Genomic DNA, 19,919 nt, shown 5'->3' with positions numbered 1-19,919 from the left:
TACAATCACCAGGTACCATGATACTGCGCTCGCAGAAGGAATCCCGCAGCCTTCCTGGTAGACGCCTTAACAGTTCCGTGAGAGTTTCCACTAGTGTATGTCTTTCCTCCAATCTCAATGCTGCTGTGGATTCTTTACAATTTCAAGCTGGAGAGGGGAACAATGATACTATTAGCCCCAGATTGGTCTTGTCAAGGGTGGTACGTGGATCTTCAGGGTCTCTTCATCCAAATACCACTGCGTCTACAACGGCCCGGATCTACTCCCAGGTTCCTTGCCTTCATCCGGATCTCGGCAGGTTGGCTTTGATGGGGTAGTTCTTGAGACATCAGTCCTAAAGGAAAAAAGGCTTTTCTCAAAGAGTCATCTCTACCATGCTCAGAGCTAGAAAAATCATCTTCGGCCAGGGTTTGTCACTGTCCGGAGGACTTTCTTTGCATGATGCTTGGCAAGGTGGTTTTATCAGCCGTCTTTCCGTCTTTCGAGGCTTCTTAGTTTTCTCCATCCAGGGTTTAATCTGGGGTTTGGCCTTTCCTCCCTTAAGGTCCAGATCTCTGTCCTTTTAGTACTTTTCCAACGTCGGCTGGCTTAGGACCTTTTAACAGGGAGTGCTGCATGTTCAACCTCCATTTGTCCCTCCGGTTGCTTCATGGGACTTATCTCTGGTGCTTCGGGTCCTTCAGACTGCTCCCTTTGAGCTGCTAGACAAGGTTAAGCTATGATGGATCACATGGAAAATTCTTTTTATTTTAGCCATTTCATCAGCTCGAAGGGTTTCGATATCAGCTCTTTATCCTCGTAATACCCCTTTCTAGTGTTCCACTCGGATCAACTGGTCCTGAGGACTCGCTTAAACAATTACTTACAGTGGTTTTGAAATTTCACATCAATTTATTAGATTTGGTTCTGGCTTTTTCTATCGGCTCAGATTCAGAAGCTTCCCCTGTGGAACGGACCAAGGACATCCGCAAGTCAAACTCCTTTTTCGTTTTGTACGATTCTTACAAACGGTGCTGGCCTGTTACAAAACAGTCCTTGGCCACATGGCTTCATTTAACAATCTGGCACATCTATGCGGTGGCTGACCTGTTAACCCCTGCGTGGGTGATGGCCCATTCAAAATGTTCAGTTGGGGCCTCTCGGGCAGCTAGATGTGTTGCCTTTGCAGAAGCCAAGGAGCTGGGTGTAGGGGAGAAGGGGACTGAGGGCTGCTAGAAGAGTTCTGTAACTTTTTGGTGCCCAGACTTCTGTCCAGCCTATACCCAGCTTCTCTCCCTGTGCCCCTGATGGGCTCGAACAAAAGGATTTAACCAGGTAGAACATAAATCCTATTTTTACATTGCTTCATTAAAAGTAAGTTGAATATTTGAAGCATTCAATAAATTACGAAGAGTTAGAATTCCAGAAGAGTGCAAGGTAATAAAGGGTACTGAGGTCTTGCCATTCTGGAAGTCTAAGTTTCCAACTAAAGGCAAGGATAAAAAATAAAAATATTGAAGGTTGAGGTACCTCCTAGATATTTTCCAGGCCTGGATAGTAAAGGCTAAGAGTAGATAATTAAGTTGAGGTGATTTTTAGTTTGAGGATCATGCACGTAACATAGAACTAATAGACAGAGGAGCACATAGTTGGGATTCTAATACAACCTCTGTATATAGACCGCAATTTGTGTGCTCAAGGAAGGGGGCCGGCCGGTAGCATGCTGGGCGGCCTTGCCCTGCAATGGGTGGTCCCCAGCATGCGATCAAAAGAATTGCAAATTCTGCTACTTAGCGAATCATGTCCGGAGTGTTTAGGGTCAGATGTGAAGAGAAGCAAATCATTTGCAAATGCGACAACACGCATCTCTTGGTCACCTTAATACCCCAATATCCCCGCATCAGCGTGATATAATGTATGAAAGGCTCCAATGCTGGAATAAAGAGAAGGGGGGAAAGAGGACATCCTTGTCTAGTACATTTCTCGAAGTGAGAAAGAAGGGAGGTTACATTGTAGCCACTACCTGTGCAGTAGTTCAGTATATAGAGTCTGTATTAGATTGCAACAAGATGAGGCCATGCAATTTTATTGAATGCTTTTTCTGCATCTAGATTAATGAGGATATAGGGCCTGATTCAGGCTGGATCGCAATATACGATGCAACAGCTAAATCTGTCAAGAGGATGCGGGCGCTTGCTGGTGCAAAGCAGGGTGGGGTCAGATTGTGTGTCACTTTAACAAATTTTAAAGTGCTTACAGTCACAAATTGTGTAGTAACATTGTACAGGTGTGTGATTTATTTATCATGTCTAAGAGCGGCAACGGTGAGGAAAATACACTTTCCACAGCAGCACCAACACTCATTTCATGTTTACCTTGCGAAGCTGGGTTAACCTCTCAGGATCTGGTTCAAAATGGATTATGTGCAAATTGTTTTAGCTTTCACTGAAGCCTCTTAAATAATCCGAGGCAAGCACAGGTTATAGTTGAACCCCCATGGGCTACTTTTGCACAGACATTATCCAGTATAGCTGAGCGAATAATGCCAGCTCCTATACCAGGGATAGGTTACCCTTTTAACCCTTACATGCAACATTCCACCTGGGGTTTATCACATTCAGCATGGGGATTTGCAGCCTCTCAACAAAAGCAGGCTGAAAGGCCGGTGGTAAGTAAATCACATAGACATGATACAACATCTTCACAGTCTACACATGTTTCAGATGAGAACTCGACGGAGGATGAGGACTCATCGCACTCCGAGTCTGCATACAGAGACGAGGAGGAAGGCCTCAGCTCAGTGAACATACCTGAGCTAATTAGTGCTATGAAAGCCATTCTATCCTTAGAAGAGGCAGCAGATCCTTTGTTAAAAACAGTTAGGACTGAGTTTCCTGGGTCAGATCAGCTGATTGAAATTATGCAAGAGTCTTGGGCTACGCCCAGTAATAAGTTAGAATTCCAAGGAAATGGAATTCCAATTATCCTCCCCTGGCTGGGAACGGTTTAAAAAAGGGAGGTGGCTACCAAAGTAGATACGCAGGTCACTAGATTGGTGCAAAAATCTACATTACCTCTGCCTTCAACATCAATAAATGATGTCACGGATAGGAGAGTTGATGGTTTTCTAAAAAACATTTTTTTCCTTGTCTTGGGCAATCATAACACCAGCCATGGCTTCAGCCTGGATGGTGAAAGCAGTGGCAGCCTGTGCTGATGCATTGGAGGTGGATCTTTCAATGGCATCTAGAGGAGCAAAAAACCCATATTGCACATATCGCACATGCAACGTTTATGGAAGCGGCCTTGGATTCAATTGACTCTCATGCATCAGCTTCAGCAGTAGCAGCTCACAAAGTGGTTTGGCTATGTACATGGAAAGCTGATTCAGAATCCAGGAAGGTTCTGGAGTCTTAGCCTTTTTTACTAGAGATATTCTTTTTGGTAAAGAATTAAACAGTATTTTGGAGTCCGAAGCAGAGTCCAAGAAAGGGAAGTTTCCTTCCACACACAAATTCAAGCCTAGATTTCCAGATTTCGGAATCAAGGAAAACAAAAGGAAAAGGTGATGGCAAACAGTCCCAGTCCAACAAGTCTGGTAAGACCAAAAAGTATTGGGCTACCAGAGGACCGGCTTCCAAATCACAATAAAAGCCATAAACCTGATGGTACGGGCCTCCACCTGGGGTAACCCAGGGTGGGAGGCCGACTTCTTCAGTTTGCACAGATCTGGCAGCAGTCTACCACAAATGCCTGGGTGCAAGAAGCGGTATCTCACGGTTACGGCATTTGTTTTCAAGAAACACCCTCATCAAAGGTTTTGTACCAGTCCGTCTTCAGTGGAAATGAAGGCCAGGACATTGCAAGAGGCAGTTCAGAAGTTGCTTCAGTCAGGAGTGATAATTCCAGTTCCTCCTGCACAACGAGGACAAGGTTTTTATTCCAACCTGTTTTTAGTCCAGAAGCCAAATGGGTCGTTCCGGCCCATACTCAATCTCAAAGCGCTGAGCAAGTACATTTGGGTGCCTCGGTTTCATATGGAGACTTTTACGTTCCATTATTTTGGCCATGGAGCCAGGAGATTTTATGGTATCCCTGGATATCCAGGATGCTTACCTACATGTTCCTATAGCTCTGTCCTATCAGTGCTATCTCAGGTTCGCTATCATGCAGCATCATATTCAGTTTCAGGCCCTACCATTTGGACTGGCCACAGCTCCCAGAGTATTCACCAAAATTATAGTGGTGATGGCATCTTATCTCTGTTAGCAGTTGATAAGGATTTTTCCATACCGCGATGACTCATTAATCCTGGCACAATCTCAGGAATTGCTTCAGTGTCATCTGCAACAGAAAAAAGCTGGTATTACAGCGCATATAGATTGGATATAAACAATTTATTAAAGCATATAAAAATGTATTAATGATTCATGAATCGGGCAGTACGGATGGTGTAATGGTTAGCATTACTGCCTCACAGCACTGAGGTCATGGGTTCAATTCCCACCATGGCCCTAACTGTGTGGAGTTTGTATATTCTCCCCGTACTTGCGTGGGTTTCCTCCGGGTACTCCGGTTTCCTCCCACATTCCAAAAATATACTGGTAGGTTAATTGGCTCCCAACAAAATTAATCCTAGCGTGAATGTGTGAGCGTGTACATATGATAGGGAATATAGAGTGTAAACTCCACTGGGGCAGGGACTGATGTGAATGGGCAAATATTCTCTGTACAGCGCTGCGGAATATGTGTGCGCTATAAAAATAACTGATAATAATAATAATGACCACCGTCCTGTTTTTTACAACTTAATAATATATACTTATTAAAAAACATAGAATGTAGCTTGATCTCTGTTTGGCAATGTTCAGTTTAGCAACAGAAACTTCTGAGCTCACTTAATTGTATCCCTTTAGAGGCAAGCACAACAATGTAGCACACTGTAATCTCAGTGCAACTGGTATCAGTCACTCTATCCGTGATGTACGTATATGCAGAGGATAAAAGGCAGTCCATTCATCAAATGGAATCCGCTAGGATAAGCAAGGTGTTTTATACGTCTGGCCAGACAGATCAATATGAATAATCTCACCGCTCCTCACAGACAATAGCTTGTTTACAGAGACATGGTTGGCTCATAAATTGGGCAAAGTCATCCCTGGTTCCGTCACAAAGGATGACTCATTTCAGGGCTGTGCTGGATTCAGGTCTTCAGAGAGTATTTCTACCTTGAACAAAATATCCAAAATTCAGTCAAGGATTCAGGAGCTGCTACACAGTCAAAGGGTATTCATTCATGCCGCAATGCGTGTGATGGAGTTGATGGTGTCGACATTCAACATGATGGAGTATGCTCCGTTCCATTCAAAGCCTCTGCAAAGTCTGATCCTTTCCAAATGGAATGGTTGTCATCAGACATTAAAAACGCAGACTATGGTCCTTCCTCTGGGAGTAAGGATGTCATTAGCCTGGTGGCTACAGACATCCCATCTGGACAAAGGGAGCCCCTTTTGTATATCGGATTGGGAAATTCTGACAATGGACGCCAGTCTTCAGGGCTTGGGAGCTGTGTCAGGAAAGAGTTGCTTACAGGAGCAGTGGACCAAGGAAGAAAGTCGCCTGCCAATAAATATATTGGAACTTCGGGCCATATATATATGGCACTTACTCAGGCAAAGGACATCCTTCAGGGGAAACCAGTCCAAATCCGCTTGGACAATGCAACGGCAGTAGCGTACCTCAACCATCAGGGAGGAACTCACAGCCAGAATGCAATGAAGGAGGTAAGTCACACATCAAGGTAAGATAAGAATAATTTGTCACTACAGCATGAAACATGGGCAGAACTTAATTTTCCAGTCTTATCCGCAGTGTTTATTCTGGGAGTCCTAAACTGGGAAGCGGATTTTCTCAGTCGACACGCCATTCATGCAAATGAATGGGCTTTACACCCAGAAGTCTTCCAAAATCTGGTAGACAAGTGGGGGTTACCAGAGAGAGATCTCATGGCATCACGTCAGAACAACAAAGTTTCCGCATACGGGTCAAGAACAAAGGATCCCAGAGCAATCTTTGTGGATGCCCTGTCAGTGAGGTGGGACTTTCATCTGGCCTATGTGTTTCCACCAATCGCCCTGTTACCCAGGGTAATGTGAAAGGTAAAACAAGGAAAGGGCGCCGTGATACTAATAACTCCGGCATGGCCCAGAAGACATTGGTACACAGATCTACAGAGGATATCGATGGATGCTCCAGTCTTACTCCCTCAACGTCCAGATCTACTGTCGCAGGGTCCTTGCTATCACAAGCATCGACTGTCTTTGACGGCGTGGCTCTTGAGACTTCCATCCATAAAGCAAGAGGATTCTCACTACAGGTAATTCAAACAATGCTCAGACCAAGGAAACCTTCCTCAGCTCGCATCTATCACCGAATATGGCATCAGTGGTGCAGTGACCAGAAATTTGTCCCTAGGGCGTTTAGAGTTCCCAGAGTCTTGACATTCCTTCAGGGACGAGCTTCCTTGAGAGTGCAAGTGTCAGCATTGACTGTATGGTTCCATCAGAAAATTGCTAACCTACAGGATGTGTGCACTTTTTTCCACGGAATGCTGCACATTCAACCTCCTTTTGTTCCTCCTACAGTGCCTTGGGATTTAAGTTTAGTCCTAAAGGCCCTTCAGGTTGCCCCATTTGAACCCCTTAAATGAGTGGATCTTAAATGGTTGACAGCTAAAGTTCTCTTTCTACTGGCTATTGCGTCAGCTAGAAGAGTTTCAGATTTAGGGGCATTGTTATGCCACCCTCCTTTTCTTTTTTTTTTTTTTTTTATCCAGATAAAGTGGTTCTCAGAACCAAATCTAGGTATCTTCCTAAGTCTAAATTCCACCGTAACAAATAAATTGTAGTCCCGGCCTTCCAGGGACCGGACCTTTCTGTGGGAGATGCATTGTTGGACGTAGTCCGTGCCTTAAGGATCTACGTGGATCGTACCAGTGCCATCAGGAAGACTGATATTCTCTTCATTCTCTACGGATTTTGCAAGAGAGGATGGCCTGCTGATAAGCAGACACTGGCGAGGTGGCTTCTGATGACAATTTCAGAAGCATGTTTTCAAGCTGATCTCTCTATTCCAGCTCACTCTACTCGTAAGGTAGGTACGTTATGGGCAGCAAAAGGAATAGTCTTTTTGTAGGGGGCGGTCTATACGTCAGGGGTCCAACAAGTCAAGTTGGGAGTAAACAGAAAAAAGGAGGTCACAGAATAAAAACAGTTTTCTGAGTTCTCACTCCGGATCTGTCCATGGATGGATCGACAACCGTTTGGAAGTCCCCGCCTAATATAAGATTTTGTCCACCCCAGCACATACTGTAGCTTTCTGTAAAAGTGCTTCAAATAAATTTTTGTTACAGGTGTTCAGAGCGGTTATAGATCAAGGGGGCAACATGGATTAGTTTGGCAGTCAATAGGTCAACATTGTCGACACAGGAAAATTATGACATTAAAATGGTCGACGCAGGGCAGGTCTACACATAAAATTGTTGACATTACACTTTTACACTTTTTTGATGTAGTTTTTTGTGTAACATGAACAGGAACCCCAATTAGAGCACTGCGTCCCCTTACATGGCTCGCCTGCGGGCAAGGTGTCTCGCATAGGTACTGCTGTGCTCGGCACAGGTTACTCGTCCACGTGGATGGCAAAGTATGAAGAAGTTAAAAATAAAAATAAAATGTAAAAAGTCATGTCGACCTTTTCATGTTTTGAACTATCCTGTGTCAATATTCACCAGTAGTGGTCGACCTATTGACTGTCAACCTAATCCATATCGCTCTACAATCCGGATACCGTTTGGAGCATATAAATCAAGCAAAGTATAGCATACATAGTCAATATTCACTTCTAAAAGAATAAACCACCCTTTGGGGTCTACAAAATTTCTACAAATAGAATAGTATAGATTTTTGTAGAAAATTATAGCAACTTCTCTAGTTTTGTTACAATATAGGGCAGAAATACAATCCCCGATCCAAGGGTTCATCAATCCAATGTGTTTCTTGAAGAAATGTCATATGGGGGAAACATACGACTAAGATGTGAAATCACTTTTCTACGCTTGATAGGATTGTTAAGTCCCTCAACTTTCCGGGACACTATATTAAAGGAAAGGAGTGGAGCATCTCCCTTAAAACCGTTGAGAGGGGAGTATGGGCCGTCATACTAGCCAACTCCTATGGATAAAATTAATAATAGAAAAAAAAATAGTCAAAACAGGGTCTCTCCTCGTCCTAGTGGTCGAGGAAAGGATAACCTAAGGTGAATTGAGACCCAGGGTTCAGGCAGGCATAAAAAGCAAAGACAGATAATGTAATAAATAACATGAAAAACGTATAGAAAATGTGAAGACATAAGGAGTATGCCCAGTATATCCACATTGTGGCCTACAATAATGAGTAGGAAATTAAAACCATCCTCAAAGACCCGCAGACAGGCTGGGTATAACAGAGAGATCTTGACTTTGGTATCAAACAATTGCTTGCAGATTAGGGCAAACTCTGTTTGTTAGCAACATGACTGGAAAAATCTTGAAATATGAGAAGGCGTATACTTGTAAGATAGATTGACTGTTTTGCGGTAATGATCCAAGAGTTTAGTCTTGTCTGCATAGTTCAAAATTTTCATAATAACTGGGGATGGATGCCCAGAAGTGTTTTTACGGTCATGTCCAATTCTATGTGCCCTCTCAATAGCCAACGACACTCCATTCAATTCCATAACCAGTTGTTCCAGAATCCAGTTGTAGAGAAGATCGAGCAAATCACAGTCCTTTTCTGACTCCGGAATGCCTACCACTAGTAAATTATTCTGTCTGCTACAATTTTCTAAATCATCAAGCTTCTCAATAAGACCTGTAACATACCTCCCAACATGACCCTCTCCAGGAGGGACAGAATGCTCTGCTCCTGGACTTCCCTCTTACTGTATGATTGCCCTCACCTGTGGTGAAACACCTTTCTTATCCATTAACCTGTTCAAAACAGGTGCCAGCAATAATACCTTAAGAGGAAAGTCCAGGAGCAGAGCATTTTGTCCCTCCTGGAGAGGGTCACGTTGGGAGGTATGCTGTAATGTCCTTGTGCTGGGGTATGTTGAGCTGTGTGTAGGGCATCCTCAAGAGTCAGGACCCTCTGTTACACTTCATCTAGCCCACTAGAATGTTGCGCTAATTGAGTAAGAGTAGATTCAATGGCCCCTTTAATACGCCGCTAGTTTTTCATCCAATAAAGGGCCAAGCACAGCAGCAATATCAGTCGGTTTAATTCTTGATAACAAGGGTTAGTTGCTTATTTGTGTTTACATTGAGATGCAGAGTGAGAGTAGGAACAATCGGAGTTAGAGTAGATCCCACAAGGGGTGTCGTCTTGTGAGGCCAGAGTTGAGCCAGTAGAAGTAATTGAAGTAGGCACTGATAATTTGTTTTTATCTAAAGCTACGGAGCACAGGATATTGTGACAGGTTGTATTGTCAAAAGCAACAGTCACAAGCTACATGTTCTTAATGTTTCACATCGTAGAGTGAGAGAGTAAGTGACAGTATTGAGGAAACAGCAGTCAGGACGGTAGGAGTTGAGTCACACACACACACACACACACACACACACACACACACACACACACACACACACACACACACACACACACACACACACTCTGCATCCGGAAAGTATTGCCTGCGCTTCGCATTTTCCACATTTTAAAGCCTTATTCCAAAATGGAGTAAATTCATTATTCACCACAAAGTTCTACACACAATACCCCATAATGACAAAGTGAAAAAAGTTTTTTTTTGTGATTTTTGCAAATTTATAAAAAAATAAAATAAGAAATCACATGTACATAAGTATGCACAACCTTTGCTGTGAAGCTCAGAATTGAGCTCAGGTGCATCCTGTTTCCACTGATCATCCTTGAGATGTTCCTGCAGCTTAATTGGAGTCCACCTGTGGTAAATTCAGCTGATTGGACATGATTTGGAAAGGCACACACCTCATACTGCTGCAATAAATTTTTTTGTTTTTACTTCCTGGCGCTTTTCATGTCTAGATCTGAAAGAAATGGTCTTGATTCGGAAACACAATTTCACCACCATCAGATCAGTAGGACCCTAACTGAGAAAGACCGGCAGATTGCAGAACTCGGCAGCACTTTATATGGAGAGAAGGTAAATAGCTGATCTGGTATATTAGTAATCCCCAATTCATACCTCCCAACATGACCCTCTCCAGGAGGGACACAATGCTCTGATTCTGGACTTTTCTCTTAATCTATGATTGCCAGCACCTGCTTTGAACAGGTTACTGGATAAGAAAGGTGTTTCAGCACAGGTGATGGCAATCATACATTAAGAGGGAAGAGCATTAGCAGAGCATTGTGTCCTCCTGGAGAGGTCATGTTGGGAGGTATGACATAGGTCTGAGCACTGGGTCAGTATTAAGGTACAGCACAGGTGATGGTAATCATACAGTAAGAGAGAAGTGTAGGAGCAGAGCATTGTGTCCTCCTGGAGAGGTCATGTTGGGAGGTATGACATAGGTATGAGCACTGGGTCAGTATTAGGGTACAGCACAGGTGATGGTAGTCATACAGTAAGAGGGAAGAGCAGGAGCAGAGCATTGTGTCCTCCTGGAGAGGTCATGTTGGGAGGTATGACATAGGTATGAGCACTGGGTCAGTATTAGGGTACAGCACAGGTGATGGTAATCATACAGTAAGAGGGAAGAGCAGGAGCAGAGCATTGTGTCCTCCTGGAGAGGTCATGTTGGGAGGTATGACATAGGTATGAGCACTGTGTCAGTATTAGGGTACAGCACAGGTGATGGTAATCATACAGTAAGAGGGAAGAGCATTAGCAGAGCATTGTGTCCTCCTGGAGAGGTCATGTTGGGAGGTATGACATAGGTATGAGCACTGGGTCAGTATTAGGGTACAGCACAGGTGATGGTAATCATACAGTAAGTGGGAAGAGCAGGAGCAGAGCATTGTGTCCTCCTGGAGAGGTCATGTTGGAAGGTATGACATAGGTATGAGCACAGGGTCAGTATTAGGGTACAGCACAGGTGATGGTAATCATACAGTAAGAGGGAAGAACAGGAGCAGAGCATTGTGTCCTCCTGGAGAGGGTCATGTTGGGAGGTATGACATAGGTATGAGCACTGGGTCAGTATTAGGGTACAGCACAGGTGATGGTAATCATACAGTAAGAGGGAAGAGCAGAAGCAGAGCATTGTGTCCTCCTGGAGAGGTCATGTTGGGAGGTATGACATAGGTATGAGCACTGGGTCAGTATTAGGGTACAGCACAGGTGATGATAATCATACAGTAAGAAGGAAGAGCAGGAGCAGAGCATTGTGTCCTCCTGGAGAGGTCATGTTGGGAGGTATGACATAGGTATGAGCACTGGGTCAGTATTAGGGTACAGCACAGGTGATGGTAATCATACAGTAAGAGGGAAGAGCAGGAGCAGAGCATTGTGTCCTCCTGGAGAGGTAATGTTGGGAGGTATGACATAGGTATGAGCACTGGGTCAGTATTAGGGTACAGCACAGATGATGGTAATTATACAGTAAGAAGGAAGAGCAGGAGCAGAGCATTGTGTCCTCCTGGAGAGGTCATGTTGGGAGGTATGACATAGGTATGAGCACTGGGTCAGTATTAAGGTACAGCACAGGTGATGGTAATCATACAGTAAGAGGGAAGAGCAGGAGCAGGGCATTGTGTCTTCCTGGAGAGGTCATGTTGGAAGGTATGACATAGGTATGAGCACTGGGTCAGTATTAGGGTACAGCACAGGTGATGGTAATCATACAGTAAGAGGGAAGAGCAGAGCATTGTGTCCTCCTGGAGAGGGTCATGTTGGGAGGTATGACATAGGTATGAGCACTGGGTCAGTATTAGGGTACAGCACAGGTGATGGTAATCATACAGTAAGAGAGAAGAGCAGGAGCAGAGAATTGTGTCCTCCTGGAGAGGTCATGTTGGGGGGTATGCCAATTAAAGATCTACATTTTGGTTAGAAGTTTAGTTTTACAAATGACCACTTGCGTGGCTTACCGTGCTGGACACTGTGGATTGTTTACTCTTGCGTTGTCTGGGAGTCTGCTGTAATCAGTAAAATGTTTTATTTTCTGAACATTCAAAAATGACAGAATCTGATTGGTTGCTGTGGGTTACAGCGCCTCTGTGCACTGTATTATTACAAAAAACACCAATGTGTATGTAAGGTGCTTAAAGTTGTTCACAGACAAGACGATGCTTTACACAGGGTGTGGACAGAATGGCGTTAGTGGGAAATCCCTCGGCCACAGAAAAAGGGAATATGGTTTTGGAGGACAAAGAGCCAACAAAGGAAGAACTACAAAGATACATTCAAGAAATATATCAGAGAGACCTGATAATCCAGCAGACCAATGTCACGGTAAGAGGCTTGTGGTATAGAAGATCGACAGACAGTAGGGCAACACTAAATGGGGAATATGCATTAGGTCGACGGATAAAAGGTCAACTGTGGTGAAGGTCGACATGACAATAGTCAGTACATAAATGGTCGACACATTTTTTTCAGTTTTTTGGGTCAAATCTTGAATGTTTGGTAATATGTAGAATTCCGTAAACGTGTAACCTCACGAGATCGCTGCGCTTGTCACGCTTTGGGCTGTTTAGGGTTAATGTTTCTGTTGTAGATCAATGGATTGACAATTTTATGGTCGACGCCAAAAAGTCAACATGACTATGGTCAACACACAAATGGTTGATGCATGTTTTTTGGGGCCAATTCTTGTATATTTGATATTAAGTAACCACCATCAGTAAAAACGTGTATCCTCGCTGGCATACTTTACTCGCGATGCAAGGTTACTATTCCCAGTCGCGGTTCACATGGATAGTAAATCAAGCAAAAGACCCCTGCTCGTACTACAGATATATACATAGAGAGGAGACCCCTGCTCGTACTACAGATATATACATAGAGAGGAGACCCCTGCTCCTACTACAGATATATACATAGAGAGGAGACCCCTGCTCGTACTACAGATATATACATAGATAGGAGACCCCTGCTCGTACTACAGATATATACGTAGATAGGAGACCCCTGCTCGTACTACAGATATATACATAGAGAGGAGACCCCTGCTCGTACTACAGCTATATACATAGAGAGGAGACCCCTGCTCGTACTACAGATATATACATAGAGAGGAGACCCCTGCTCGTACTACAGGTATATACATAGAGAGGAGACCCCTGCTCGTACTACAGATATATACATAGAGAGGAGACCCCTGCTCTTACTACAGATATATACATAGAGAGGAGACCCCTGCTCGTACTACAGATATATACATAGAGAGGAGACCCCTGCTCGTACTACAGATATATACATAGAGAGGAGACCCCTGCTCCTACTACAGATATATACATAGAGAGGAGACCCCTGCTCGTACTACAGGTATATATACATAGAGAGGAGACCCCTGCTCGTACTACAGATATATACATAGAGAGGAGACCCCTGCTCCTACTACAGATATATACATAGAGAAGAGACACCTGCTCGTACTACAGATATATACATAGAGAGGAGACCCCTGCTCGTACTACAGATATATACATAGAGAGGAGACCCCTGCTCGTACTACAGGTATATACATAGAGTGGAGACCCCTGCTCGTACTACAGGTATATACATAGAGTGGAGACCCCTGCTCGTACTACAGGTATATACATAGAGATGAGACCCCTGCTCGTACCACAGATATATACATAGAGAGGAGACCCCTGCTCGTACTACAGATATATACATAGAGGAGACCCCTGCTCGTACTACAGGTATATAAGAAGATATGAGACCCCTGCTCGTACTACAGATATATACATAGAGAGGAGACCCCTGCTCGTACTACAGATATATACATAGAGAGGAGACCCCTGCTCGTACTACAGATATATACATAGAGGAGACCCCTGCTCGTACTACAGATATATACATAGAGGAGACCCCTGCTCGTACTACAGATATATACATAGAGAGGAGACTCCTGCTCGTACTACAGATATATACATAGAGAGGAGACCCCTGCTTGTACTACAGATATATACATAGAGAGGAGACCCCTGCTCGTACTACAGGTATATATACATAGAGAGGAGACCCCTGCTCGTACTACAGATATATACATAGAGAGGAGACCCCTGCTCGTACTACAGATATATACATAGAGAGGAGACCCCTGCTCGTACTACAGATATATACATAGAGAGGAGACCCCTGCTCGTACTACAGATATATACATAGAGAGGAGACCCCTGCTCGTACTACAGATATATATACATAGAGAGGAGACCCCTGCTCGTACTACAGATATATACATAGATAGGAGACCCCTGCTCGTACTACAGGTATATACATAGAGAGGAGACCCCTGCTCGTACTACAGCTATATACATAGAGAGGAGACCCCTGCTCGTACTACAGGTATATACATAGAGAGGAGACCCCTGCTCGTACTACAGATATATACATAGATAGGAGACCCCTGCTCGTACTACAGATATATACATAGAGAGGAGACCCCTGCACGTACTACAGGTATATATACATAGAGAGGAGACCCCTGCTCGTACTACAGATATATACGTAGATAGGAGACCCCTGCTCGTACTACAGATATATACATAGATAGGAGACCCCTGCTCGTACTACAGGTATATACATAGAGAGGAGACCCCTGCACGTACTACAGGTATATATACATAGATAGGAGACCCCTGCTCGTACTACAGGTATATACATAGAGAGGAGACCCCTGCTCGTACTACAGATATATACATAGAGAGGAGACCCCTGCTCGTACTACAGATATATACATAGAGAGGAGACCCCTGCTCGTACTACAGATATATACATAGAGAGGAGACCCCTGCACGTACTACAGGTATATATACATAGATAGGAGACCCCTGCTCGTACTACAGGTATATACATAGAGAGGAGACCCCTGCTCGTACTACAGATATGTACATAGAGAGGAGACACCTGCTCGTACTACAGCTTTATACATAGAGAGGAGACCCCTGCTCGTACTACAGATATATACATAGAGAGGAGACCCCTGCTCGTACTACAGGTATATACATAGAGAGGAGACCCCTGCTCGTACTACAGATATATACATAGAGAGGAGACCCCTGCTCGTACTACAGATATATACATAGAGAGGAGACCCCTGCTCGTACTACAGATATATACATAGAGAGGAGACCCCTGCTCGTACTACAGATATATATACATAGAGAGGAGACCCCTGCTCGTACTACAGATATATACATAGAGAGGAGACCCCTGCTCGTACTACAGATATGTACATAGAGAGGAGACACCTGCTCGTACTACAGCTTTATACATAGAGAGGAGACCCCTGCTCGTACTACAGATATATACATAGAGAGGAGACCCCTGCACGTACTACAGGTATATATACATAGATAGGAGACCCCTGCTCGTACTACAGGTATATACATAGAGAGGAGACCCCTGCTCGTACTACAGATATGTTCATAGAGAGGAGACCCCTGCTCGTACTACAGCTTTATACATAGAGAGGAGACCCCTGCTCGTACTACAGATATATACATAGAGAGGAGACCCCTGCTCGTACTACAGGTATATACATAGAGAGGAGACCCCTGCTCGTACTACAGATATATACATAGAGAGGAGACCCCTGCTCGTACTACAGATATATACATAGAGAGGAGACCCCTGCTCGTACTACAGATATATATACATAGAGAGGAGACCCCTGCTCGTACTACAGGTATATACATAGAGAGGAGACCCCTGCTCCTACTACAGATATATACATAGAGAGGAGACCCCTGCTCGTACTACAGCTATATACATAGAGAGGAGACCCCTGCTCGTACTACAGGTATATACATAGAGAGGAGACCCCTGCTCCTACTACAGATATATACATAGAGAGGAGACTCCTGCTCCTACTACAGATATATACATAGAGAAGAGACCCCCGCTTGTACTACAGATATATACATAGAGAGGAGACCCCTGCTCGTACTACCGATATATACATAGAGAGGAGACCCCTGCTCGTACTACAGCTATATACATAGAAAGGAAACACCTGCTCGTACTACAGGTATATACATAGAGAGGAGACCCCTGCTCGTACTACAGATATATACATAGAGAGGAGACCCCTGCTCGTACTACAGATATATACATAGAGAGGAGACCCCTGCTCGTACTACAGATATATATACATAGAGAGGAGACCCCTGCTCGTACTACAGGTATATACATAGAGAGGAGACCCCTGCTCGTACTACAGGTATATACATAGAGAGGAGACCCCTGCTCGTACTACAGATATATACATAGAGAGGAGACCCGTGCTCGTACTACAGCTGTATACATTGAGAGGAGACCCCTGCTCGTACTACAGGTATATACATAGAGAGGAGACCCCTGCTCGTACTACAGATATATACATAGAGAGGAGACCCCTGCTCGTACTACAGATATATACATAGAGAGGAGACCCGTGCTCGTACTACAGCTGTATACATTGAGAGGAGACCCCTGCTCGTACTACAGGTATATACATAGAGAGGAGACTCCTGCTTGTACTACAGATATATATACATAGAGAGGAGACCCCTGCTCGTACTACAGATATATACATAGAGAGGAGACCCCTGCTCGTACTACAGGTATATACATAGAGAGGAGACCCCCTGCTCGTACTACAGCTATATACATAGAGTTCAGACCCCTGCTCGTACTACAGGTATATACATAGAGAGGAGACCCCTGCTCGTACTACAGATATATACATAGAAAGGAGACCCCTGCTCGTACTACAGATATATACATAGAGAGGAGACCCCTGCTCGTACTACAGGTATATACATAGAGTGGAGACCCCTGCTCGTACTACAGGTATATACATAGAGTGGAGACCCCTGCTCGTACTACAGGTATATACATAGAGATGAGACCCCTGCTCGTACCACAGATATATACATAGAGAGGAGACCCCTGCTCGTACTACAGATATATACATAGAGGAGACCCCTGCTCGTACTACAGGTATATAAGAAGATATGAGACCCCTGCTCGTACTACAGATATATACATAGAGAGGAGACCCCTGCTCGTACTACAGATATATACATAGAGTGGAGACCCCTGCTCGTACTACAGGTATATACATAGAGTGGAGACCCCTGCTCGTACTACAGGTATATACATAGAGATGAGACCCCTGCTCGTACTACAGATATATACATAGAGAGGAGACCCCTGCTCGTACTACAGATATATACATAGAGGAGACCCCTGCTCGTACTACAGGTATATAAGAAGATAGGAGACCCCTGCTCGTACTACAGGTATATACATAGAGAGGAGACCCCTGCTCGTACTACAGATATATACATAGAGAGGAGACCCCTGCTCCTACTACAGATATATACAAGAGAGGAGACCCCTGCTCGTACTACAGATATATACGTAGATAGGAGACCCCTGCTCGTACTACAGGTATATACATAGAGAGGAGACCCCTGCTCGTACTACAGATATATACGTAGAGAGGAGACCCCTGCTCGTACTACAGATATATACATAGAGAGGAGACCCCTGCTCCTACTACAGATATATACATAGAGAGGAGACCCCTGCTCGTACTACAGGTATATACATAGAGAGGAGACCCCTGCTCGTACTACAGATATATACATAGAGAGGAGACCCCTGCTCCTACTACAGATATATACATAGAGAGGAGACCCCTGCTCGTACTACAGATATATATACATAGAGAGGAGACCCCTGCTCGTACTACAGATATATACATAGAGAGGAGACCCCTGCTCGTACTACAGGTATATACATAGAGAGGAGACCCCTGCTCGTACTACAGATATATACGTAGAGAGGAGACCCCTGCTCGTACTACAGATATATACATAGAGAGGAGACCCCTGCTCCTACTACAGATATATACATAGAGAGGAGACCCCTGCTCGTACTACAGGTATATACATAGAGAGGAGACCCCTGCTCGTACTACAGATATATACATAGAGAGGAGACCCCTGCTCCTACTACAGATATATACATAGAGAGGAGACCCCTGCTCGTACTACAGATATATATACATAGAGAGGAGACCCCTGCTCGTACTACAGATATACATAGAGAGGAGACCCCTGCTCGTACTACAGATATATACATAGAGAGGAGACCCCTGCTCGTACTACAGATATATACATAGATAGGAGACCCCTGCTCGTACTACAGGTATATACATAGAGAGGAGACCTCTGCTCGTACTACAGATATATACATAGATAGGAGACCCCTGCTCGTACTACAGCTATATACATAGAGAGGAGACCCCTGCTCGTACTTCAGGTATATACATAGAGAGGAGACCCCTGCTCGTACTACAGATATATACATAGAGAGGAGAGCTTGGCCCTTCATCGGCAACTCTCTGTCTTCATCACGATCATCATTGATTATTGGGAGGAATAACAGGCTATGGACAGGGACATTTGTGCAAATTATTTTTCAGCACTATTTGTCTGCTTAGTTACTTGGTTGGTATATAGTATTATAAATGAAAATATATATTTTTTTAGGTGTTTAGTCTCCCTTATCCTAATAGTGTATGATTTATAGTGGTATCTAATAAGGCTGTAATTTTGAAATGAATCAACCTAGTGGTTACCATCAATGGTGGATACATGAGTAAGGTGCCAGACTGCAAAATGGAAGGTCATGGGTTCAAATCCAGAGTGTGACCGTATAAACTGTTGGTAGATAACTATTCTGTATAGTACCATGAGGGGTTAGACACTAGTGGGGGGTTAGCCCTAGCCGACACCCCCAGAGAGTGAGGGCAGGGGTAAAATACTTACTCCCCATCCGGAGTCATGTGACCGCCGGCATTTCATACCCAACCCCCTAATGTAGGAGAAAGGAGCATTATTTTGTCTGTATTGCGTAATAAGATAAATCATGGGAGAGCGAGGCACAATGACCGATTACACCAAGTGTCGTGTTTCTGAATGATCAGTAGGCGTCTTGCTTTACATCACACAGTGTATGAGTTACATTGCACTCCATGTTTTCTCCCAGGCCATGGAAACTGTGAAGATGAATGATGTACTGTCTGCAGAGCTGAAGAACGTGTCACGGGGGCTGATTGATGCTCAGATGAAGTACACTGACTTGCAGAATCAGTATTACCAACTACAGAGGGAACTCCAAACCACACAAGGCACAAACCGGGTGAGACCTAATAGCTGTCAGTTAGTTTCCATGTAACTTGAATTATATTGTGCAGACATGTACGTATCTAATATATGATCCACTTACTGATACCACCAGCACTTAATAACTTTGGCTGCTGGATTTACTTGCAGAATAACATCCAGACTGAGGTACCCCCAGGAGCTCCCCAGGAGAGGGCAAATGTCCTTGTGGAAATAGACAATGCAGAGCTGGCTGACCTGAGGAGAAGGTTTGTTCATGACCCAAAGACCTCTTCTTGTTATGTAAATATCTACAGTATCAGCCTCCTCCCAGTGCTTGAGAAAATGGTTCCTGATCATTCCAGTATTTTTGATAGGAAGACTGCATAGGCCCAGTGGGTTCAGTTGCCCCGTTCCTCCCCTTCCTTCTTGGAGATTATGGCAGGAGAAGGATTTCTGCTTAGCAATACGACATTCTTTAGCATTGTTCTCTCATATGAGTACAAAGGTTCCATAACCCATTGGATGAATCTGATATTGCAGATGCCCATCTATAACAATGGTAGATAATGATGATGTTCTGGTCATTTTGCC

The 19,919-nt window shown here is 44.1% G+C and overlaps 1 protein-coding gene across 6 annotated transcripts in view; it reads left to right on the top strand.

Moving 5' to 3' along the window:
• LOC134970257 (golgin subfamily B member 1-like) overlaps positions 1–19,919 on the top strand; it is a 375,865-nt gene that overhangs the window by 336,646 nt on the left and 19,300 nt on the right. For all 6 annotated transcript variants that reach the window (XM_063946251.1, XM_063946249.1, XM_063946248.1 and 3 more), the window contains 4 exons: positions 10,083–10,200; positions 12,301–12,453; positions 19,210–19,362; positions 19,497–19,594. In XM_063946251.1, coding sequence (XP_063802321.1) covers positions 10,083–10,200; positions 12,301–12,453; positions 19,210–19,362; positions 19,497–19,594 — 522 coding nt within the window. The remainder of the gene's footprint in view (positions 1–10,082; positions 10,201–12,300; positions 12,454–19,209; positions 19,363–19,496; positions 19,595–19,919) is intronic.

This window comes from Pseudophryne corroboree, chromosome 11, assembly GCF_028390025.1.
Source record: "Pseudophryne corroboree isolate aPseCor3 chromosome 11, aPseCor3.hap2, whole genome shotgun sequence".
Taxonomy (NCBI): domain Eukaryota; kingdom Metazoa; phylum Chordata; class Amphibia; order Anura; family Myobatrachidae; genus Pseudophryne; species Pseudophryne corroboree.
This window is presented reverse-complemented; position numbering and strand designations above follow the sequence as displayed.